The following is an 8,493-nucleotide window of genomic DNA, read 5'->3' on the forward strand; positions in this document are numbered from 1 at the left end:
AGCTTTTCGCTGGGAGGGCCCTGACACCACCCGACTCGTTGATGATCCAAATCCCGGGGTCCCAGGCAAAGCCACTGTGAAATTGGTGCAAACCAAAGTAAGGAAATGGGCAGAATCAGCTCCCGGACCGACTCCTAGGGGAGGTGGAAGGGAAAAGCGAGTACGCTCGGAGGAACCAGCTCTTCTCCCTGGGCCCCTGTGCGGCATGGTCCCGGCGCTCCCACCCCACACCTCCCAGCTCGAACTCAACTCTCCCGTCCCCACATCCTCCCTGGTCACGCTCAGAGAGCATCTGTGCAAAGTATGAATAAACGAAGGAATGGAGAATGGGAAAGGGCTGGGAATACACCTGCTTCCTAACCCTAATCGCCAGCCAAGCGCTCAGGTACCCTGAGCTCACTGGTGGTCCTGATCTACTGGGAGCCTTCCTGCTGGAGGGTCTTCACACTGCACCATCTAGAGCTAGGAGGTGCTGGCAAACCTGGGCCCTAGCCTGGCCCCCTCAAGGTGAGAGGAGCACTCCTATTCAAGGTAAGGATGACCCAGGGAGCAAGAGGGGGAGCCAGGGCTGATGCTTGGGTCTGTGGACCCTGAGGACAGAGCCATCTCAGCCACCACGAAAGCCTGGCCCAGAGTGTCCACCCAGTAGACATCTGGGCAGTGTGGGAGGTGCAGGTACCAGGGCACTGAGGGTGCTGCTGGGAGCGGGGTGAAGGAGACTGCTTCTATCCACTGCAGGCCGTGCCAGGGCCTCCGTGGCTGAGTCCCATAGTCCTCACTGAGCCTTGGACCCACTGAGCAAACAGACTATTAACAGTAGGGGCCTGGGGAACTTCCCCGGTTGTCCAGTGGCTAAGACTCCACGCTCCCGATGCAGGGGGCCGGGGTTCGATCCCTGGTCAGGGAACTAGATTCCGCATGCCACAACTAAAAAAAGATCTCACAAGCAGCTAAGACCCGGAGCAGCCTAAATAAATAAATAGATAATAAATATTTAGGGACTTCCCTGGTGGCGCAGTGGTTAAAAATCCGCCTGCCAATGCAGGGGACACGGGTTCGAGCCCTGGTCCGGGAAGATCCCACATGCCGCAGAGCAGCTAAGCCCGTGCGCCACAACTACTGAACCTGTGCTCTAGAGCCCACAAGCCACAGCTACTGAGCCTGTGTGCCACAACTACTGAAGCCCGTGCGCCTAGAGCCTGTGCTCCGCAACAAGAGAAGCCACCACAATGAGAAGCCCGTGCACCGCAACAAAGAGTAGCCCCTGCTCGCTGCAACTAGAGAAAGCCCGTGCGCAGCAACGAAGACCCAACACAGCCAATAAATAAATTAATTAATTAATTAAAAAAAATTGTTTAAAAAAATAATAAATATTTAAAAAAAAAAGTCAGGGGCCTGCATGGTTCCCCAAATGGCCACAGTGCCCCTTCTCTGGGCCAACCCACATTACTTTCCAGCTATTTCCAGCCTGCGATTGGGATTCCAAGCTGTAAGTGTTCCCAGGGGAAAAGCCCAGTTTAAAAATTATTTTTGGGAATTCCCTGGCGGTCCAGTGGTTAGGACTCCACACTTTCACGGCCAAGGGTGCAGGTTCAATCCCTGGTCGGGGAATTATGATCCCACAATCTGTGCGGCCAAAAGAAAAATTATTTTCAAAGAGCTGTGTTTCCAAGGCCAGTCTGGGCCATCTACTAGACTTTCTGTAGTCTAGTAGATGGCCCAGAGCAGTAACACTTTCAATGAACCAGAACAGACAGAGCCCCTGAAGGCCATCACCATCTCTGAGTACTCAGGAATCTGATGGTGTGCTAAAATGTACCTCGGGTTTGTTTTAATCGGGGATGGTAAGACATGCAGACTCGGAAGTGAAGGAAGACATTTATACTCACAGGTCTCTGGAATGGGAGGCAGGGCACACCACACGGGGCCACACAGGGAAGCACTAGGTTGGTCAGGAGGCAAAAGAGGGGAGGAAAGGTGTGGCCCAGAGCCTTCATTGGGGTTTCCGCAGGAAGGAATGGGCGAGGCAGAGCAGGTACGCTGAGTAAGCTTAGGATCATATGTTTGAATAACTTCAGCAGGCTGCAGGTTATCAGGTTATCGGGGTGGTCTCTAGTTGTCCCGTACATGGCCCTGGGGTGATGTAAGGCAGGAACACATTGGTGTGGTGTGTGACTCTCATAAAGGAGATACTTGGGAGTGTGGGCTCTGGGTTGGTTGGTTTGTATCAAAACCTTGCTCTAAGGTTCCTTTGCTATCTCTAGGAACGCCTTTTGGATTTAGCCTTGCTTGGCTCAAAAGCTGGCAGGAGGAACCAGGAGACCCCAAGCCCTGAACAGAAGCAGAAGTTCCCTGAGTCCCCCAGGGAAATGTTACCTGAGGAGGTCAGGGGCTTGGGGTCCTGAGAGCAAAATGAACGAGGTGCCGGAGGGGGCCTGAGGAGGTGGGCAGCAGGGGCTGCGGGTGACAGGCCTGTGCCCAGCCCAGAGAGGCCTTATCACCACCTGCTCCTGTCTGACTCCTGCCCTGTACTCAACTTTTTTCCCACTTGGATCGGAGTCCCTTGAAGGCAGGGCCTGTGGTGTTTCCATCTTGCCTCACTCAGGGTCAGAGGGAGAGTGGAGGGCCACGTGCCCCGCCCCCCCATACTCCATCCTAGGGACCCCACAGCCCACAAGTCCAAGCACTGTCCCCACCTCCATCCCACTCTTCCTCTGCCCTTCTGGTCCTCCAGGCCTATCCCGAGCTGACCCCAGAGCCCGTCACCCTGCCCCAGGGCGGCCCCGGTGCCCCTCAGCTCCTGGCCCTGCTGTAGGCTGTGCTGCCTCCGGGTGAGCTATCTCTGCCAAGAGTCGGCTGTCTCTCTGGGCGCCTCGTGCCCCGCTGTGGCTTCAGCATGTGGCCACATGGACCCTTCCTTCCCTCTCCTGTCACCTTCTCCTGATGTCTGTCTGGCCTCCACGCCTGCAAAACCCACCTGCCCGCACTGGTGCAAACACACCACCCCAGAGTCCTGAGCGCAAGCCCCTCTGCTCCCTGAGACCCCTGCCCTCACTCTCTCCCTACCTCGCTGGCTCTCCCTCCTCAGGCGTCACCTGCACACCCACTGCCCTGGTCACTAAGCTCTCCCTGTCCTCGCCTACTGACAGTTCTCACTCAGGGGATCCACCTTCTCTTCTGCTAATTCCAGGGACCCTCTCTGGAAGGACCCCTCCCACTTCTCCAGAAGCCCCCTCCCCGAAAGATGTGCCCTACTGGAGGCTCCCTTTCTGGTAGGCTTGCCCGCCCCCTCGACGGCCCCGCGGCGGGAGAGCAGCCTCCCCGCCAGACCACCGGGGCCTCTGCGCACTGCGGAACCAACCACCTCAGTTCGCCTGCGCTGAGGCCCCGGCGCGCGGGAGGGGCCACTGGCCCCCCTCGAGAGGACTACAAGTCCCGGCGTGCCTTGCGGTGGAGGCCGCCGCTCCTGGCCGGAAGGTTAAGGGCTCTCGGCCCCGCCCCGGAAGATAAGGCGGCTCTCAAGGGTCGCGTCTTCTCTTTCGGCCGTGCCCGGCAGCAGGTAGGGCGTGTTGGTGCTGTCCGGTGCCATCCGGTGCCATCCGGCGCCCTAGGGCCCTTGAGGGACCCCAGCCGGCTCTGCAGAAGGCGCCGGGTCGCACGGCCGGGGATGGGGGCGCGGAGGGCGCCGAGACCTGGAGGGAGGAGCCGGGGGAGCGGGAGCCCTGAAGCCGGGGTGGTGGGGGTGCCTGGGCGGCCCGGCCGCTAACCATGAGCCGCCCCCAGACTGCCGCGATGGGCCGCGTGATCCGTGGGCAGAGGAAGGGCGCCGGCTCCGTGTTCCGCGCGCATGTGAAGCACCGAAAGGGCGCCGCGCGTCTGCGCGCCGTGGACTTCGCCGAGCGACACGGCTACATCAAGGGCATCGTGAAGGTTCGGGGCGCGGCCTGGGGCGGGTGGGGGCGTGGGGCGCCCGGCGGGACCCACGGCACTCAAGCCACCTCGCCCCGCAGGACATCATCCACGACCCGGGCCGCGGCGCGCCCCTTGCCAAGGTGGTCTTCCGGGATCCGTACCGTTTTAAGAAGCGGACGGAGTTGTTCATCGCCGCCGAGGGCATCCACACTGGCCAGTTCGTGTACTGCGGCAAGAAGGGTGAGCGTCACGCCGAGATGGAAGGTCGCGGTGGGGAGGGACCTGCGGTTCCTTGAGGTTTACGCCTTGGGTCGGGGGAGGAACATTGAGGCAGCAGCCTTCATGTGGCGAGACCTGCTTGGCCACGCATGCCCGGTGGGTGCCCGGAGAGCTCTAGGAGGAGGCTGGCTGTGGAGTGCTGCTCTGGCCTTGTTTTTGGCAAGCAGTGGTTAGGACACACCACCTTACGCTGTTGACTGCCTGGTGCTGCTGCTTCCCCTCGCAGCCCAGCTCAACATCGGCAATGTGCTCCCGGTGGGCACCATGCCCGAGGGCACCATCGTGTGTTGTCTGGAGGAGAAGCCTGGTGACCGGGGCAAGCTGGCCAGGGCCTCTGGGAACTATGCGACTGTCATCTCCCACAACCCTGAGACAAAGAAGACCAGAGTGAAGCTGCCCTCTGGCTCCAAGAAGGTCATCTCTTCCGCCAACAGGGCTGTGGTCGGTGAGTGGAAGGTGGCAGTTGAATGCTGTGGGTCTCCTGTGGACAGCCAGCAGCTAGACAGGGGCCTGGAACCCAGCTCTCTGCTTCACTGAAGTGTGGGCTCTGTAAGCTTGAGAACAGCTCTAAAGCGGGCGTAGCAGTTCCTACTTAACTGCTGGTTGGGTATTGAATGAGACCGAACCCGCTGGGACTCTAAGGCAGACTTGTCTGCGCTTGGGGATAACCTGGACTTATGTGATCCCTGCCCGTGCGTCCACCTGGTGAACATTCCACCAAGAGATGTGTGATTTCCTTAAAGTCACCCAGGAAAAAAGCGTATGAACCCAAGTTTGTTTACTTTGCTTTTGTCAACACCTTTGAATCCATGTGGCAGAGCCAGGCTTGCATGGGGGAGGCTCTTGAGGATGTGCTCACAGAATAAACAGAACAACGGCAGAGAAGTGACAGGTTGGGTCAGCTGTCCTGTTTGGGGTGGGAGGTGCTTGGAGGAGCCCAGTGTCAGACCCTGCAAAGGGGACGGCTTCCTGGAGAACCGTAGATCAAGGTAGGCATTCCAGACGATGTGAATAAAGCCCTGGCTTAACGAGCCTGCAGCGCCTGAAGAAACTTGTCAGCTGATAGGCTGCAGGGGGACTTGGTGCTTGGTGATAGTTTGAAGGCATTTCTGAGGTTCCTGGGAACATGTGATCCTGTACGACACACGGGGGTGGGACACTGGCACGGACCGAGCAGAGGATGCTCTGCCTGATGGGAGGGTCCCCCAGTGCTGGGCAGGGTGTGATACATCTCCCTGAGGTCCCTGGTCTCCAACAGGTGTGGTGGCTGGAGGTGGCCGCATTGATAAGCCCATTCTGAAGGCCGGCCGTGCCTACCACAAGTACAAGGCAAAGAGGAATTGTTGGCCACGTGTGCGGGGTGTGGCCATGAATGTAAGTGGCCCAGAAATGGGCAGTGGGGGGGTATTCAGCGTACTGGGGCTGTGAGATTGGGTGGACAGGCTCCTTCCTGCAGTGTTCCCTCTTCTCTGAGGGGGGGGGGGGATCTGTAGTGTGAGGCTCTGGGTGATGGTTTGTAAGCACAGGCTGGTTGATTATACCCTTCCCCAAGCCCTCCTGAGGTAGGTCGGGGCCACCCCCAACACCGCTTCCCTCTTCCCGCAGCCTGTTGAGCATCCCTTCGGAGGTGGCAACCACCAGCACATCGGCAAACCCTCTACCATCCGCAGAGATGCCCCTGCTGGCCGGAAAGTGGGTCTCATTGCTGCCCGCCGGACTGGGCGTCTCCGGGGAACCAAGACTGTGCAGGAGAAAGAGAATTAGGGCTGGGGGCTCAATAAAGTTTGTCTTTTTCACAGCTGAGCTGCGCTTTTCCATGGTTTCAGAGGGAAGGGTCTTTGCTGGGGTGAGTGCCCTGGTGCTCCACATATAGGGAGGAAGGAGGAAGATGAAGTAGTTGCACTAGTGAACAGTGGAAGCTTTGGACAGAGAAGGTGGAGCTGCTGGGTTGCTTCACATCTTGATTCCTGGAATCCCCCACCACCTGGACATGGAGCAGAGAAGCCCACTCACAAGGAGTGTAGCCCCCACACCTCCGTTCACTAACTTGTCTTGAGCACTTGGAGAATCTGGATGAGGGTTTGGGTGCTGTTGGGTGAGAGTGGTGACCCTGGAGCCACAGGCTGGAGAGCAGGGGTGCTGCTTGCAATGGAAGGACCAGACTAGTTTCTCAACAGATGGGCTTCCTTTTTGGCAATAGCCCACTAGCACCTTGTCCCAGACTAAATGATGGACTGGTCAACAGGGCAGACTGGGCACCAAAATGGGAGTGGAGGCCCATCAGTGCCTCAGGACCAGGACACTGGCTTCCCAGAGGCCAGCCAGAGCCCCCTGCCCCTAGTGGTACCCCTTGTGAGCTGATGTGAAAGCAGGAGCTGCAAGCCACTGTGCCTAACCACTGGAGTGAGTGGTAGGCTGACAGGGACAGCAGGGGTGGATGGCAGGCTGAGGTGGGACACGCCTTTACAGACTGGGCGGAAGGGCACTGGCTGGAGTCTCACGCATGAGAACTGGTCACCTGGACTGTTCTGGGAGACTGGCAGGGTTCCTCCTGGGTGGTAGGGCCTCACTGGTTGCCAGGTGGCTCCTTGTTCTCATGGTCCATACCTGTCTCTACTGCGAACCTCAGTTCTAGTTTTGCCTTCCTGGGGCCCCACGTGTCCTATGCCACCCACACCTAGACAGTGACCCAGTAGGGCTAGGACCTCGGTCATGAGAGGAGGGCAATGGTTCCTTCTGAAGGAAAGGGCACTGGACATGTTCGCCTGAACCCTAACCTGCTTGCAATATTGCTCCCTTCTGGGTAAAGTGGCCTGGGGCTTTGTCCAGGGGACTGGCCAACAGGGAGAGTTTGCTCCAGGAGCATTCAGGCACTCAGACCCTGAGTGGACACTGGGCCCCATTTACAGGAGTTGGGGCTGGGGGCAGTGGGTTAAACTAAAACAAGGGCTGCTTTGACCAGTAAGTATCCTCTTCACATGGCCCTGAGAAAGGGCGTGGTTTTCTGCCTTTAGCTGCAAAGGAAAGGGCCTGCCTGAACTTTTGTTGGTTGCAGTGCCTTGAGAGTTTCACTGAAAAGGAGAATTACTGGAAATCTGCTGGTCACCAAAGCCTCTGCTTTGCCTTCACTGCGAAGCCTGGGGGTCGTGGTTGCAGACTGCCACCTGGTGGCAGCGTTCCCGATCTACGACGCAGCTTCTACTTTCCTCGAGGCGGCCGACCACTGAGACGCGGCGTCCGTTTCCCAGAGCGACCCTAAGGCGTCTTCAGCCGGGATCCGGGAGGAAGGCTACGTCACTTCCGGTCGGGTTTCGGTCGGCTGGGCCGGAGCGGCAGGCGGGGCCTGGTCGGGCGGCGCCGAGGTGAGTGTGGGTCGGCGGGGGCGGCGGGGGCGGCAGGGGCGGCGGGGGCGGCGGGGCCTCCCGGGCGCGGAGCGCGGACCTTTCCCTCGACACCGAGAGCTCCCGCCCCGGGTCCCACTGCAAGGCCCCGAACCCTATTGGTCTCCCCCGCTCGGGGTCGTTCCTCGCCAGGCTCCTCTCCCGCCGCGGAGTCTCCGTCACCGGTCCCAGGCCCGCCCTGGGGTCTCTCAACCGGACTCCCCTCCCGGGTCGCCCCAAAGGGCTGCTTCCGCGGCGCGAGATGCCGCCGGTAACCAGGCGCCGCGCGCGCCGGCCTCGCGCTGTTGTGCTTCCCTCTCTCTCTCCGCCCCCAACTCGTTCCGCCCCCAACTCGTTCCGCCCCCGGTTCCCTCCTCGCGGGCCTCCAGCTGGGGGGGTTCATGCCCGCGCACACTCCCGTCACCTCCAGCGTCAGCCCGCCTCCGCATTTCCCCCGCGGCCCTGCGGGTCCCGCACCCCGCCCCACCCTTCTGCTTCTGGCCCTCGGAAGCCTTTCTCCTAGCAGCTAAATTTTTGTTTCTCTTTCTAGAGACTTTTATTCAAGGTCTGAAACCTTTTTATTTGCCCCATTGTTTTGTGCTTTTAAAATGTAGCATTAAAAAATCTTTTTCGATAAAACTTAAGTATAGAGAATGGATTAGCAAACGTCAGGGACTGGGATTGCCAGTTCTCTTTTTGCTACAATTTTTTCAAGCCCCTCCCCCCGCCCTTTTTTTTTGTAATTTAAGAAAACTGTTAAAAACCCTGGCGGTCCAGTGGCTAAGACTCCGCGCTCCCAATGCAGGGGGCCTGGGTTTGACCCCTGGTCAGGGAACCAGATCCCACATGCCGCAACTAAGAGTTTGCATGCCGCAACTAAGACCCGTAGCAGTCTAAATTAAAAAAAAAAAAAAAATCCTCT

General features: G+C 58.8%; 1 protein-coding gene across 2 annotated transcripts; it reads left to right on the plus strand.

The window, feature by feature from the left end:
• The first annotated feature begins 3,418 nt into the window (after nucleotides 1–3,418).
• Nucleotides 3,419–5,994, plus strand: RPL8 (ribosomal protein L8). Of its 2 annotated transcripts, XM_082433397.1 has the most exons (6): nucleotides 3,419–3,559; nucleotides 3,784–3,930; nucleotides 4,011–4,152; nucleotides 4,418–4,636; nucleotides 5,450–5,565; nucleotides 5,797–5,994. In XM_082433397.1, the coding sequence occupies exons 2-6, from the start codon at nucleotides 3,793–3,795 to the stop codon at nucleotides 5,953–5,955; spliced, it is 774 nt and encodes a 257-aa protein (XP_082289523.1). In that variant the 5' UTR covers nucleotides 3,419–3,559; nucleotides 3,784–3,792; the 3' UTR covers nucleotides 5,956–5,994. The 2 variants fall into 2 exon arrangements, with proteins under 2 accessions (XP_082289523.1, XP_082289524.1); XM_082433398.1 differs by lacking the exon at nucleotides 3,419–3,559 and having other exon boundaries at nucleotides 3,742–3,930.
• The last annotated feature ends 2,499 nt before the right edge of the window (nucleotides 5,995–8,493 follow it).

Source organism: Balaenoptera physalus (genome assembly GCF_965194825.1).
Source record: "Balaenoptera physalus genome assembly, chromosome: 17".
In the NCBI taxonomy this organism is placed as follows: Eukaryota; Metazoa; Chordata; class Mammalia; order Artiodactyla; family Balaenopteridae; genus Balaenoptera; species Balaenoptera physalus.

Coding starts and splice junctions, on each gene's coding strand:
- RPL8 (XM_082433398.1), top strand. CDS start 3,769: ATGAGCCGCCCCCAGACTGCCGCGATGGGCCGCGTGATCCGTGGGCAG. Junction 4,153..4,417: donor CGTGTACTGCGGCAAGAAGG/GTGAGCGTCACG, acceptor TTCCCCTCGCAG/CCCAGCTCAACATCGGCAAT. Junction 5,566..5,796: donor TGCGGGGTGTGGCCATGAAT/GTAAGTGGCCCA, acceptor CTCTTCCCGCAG/CCTGTTGAGCATCCCTTCGG.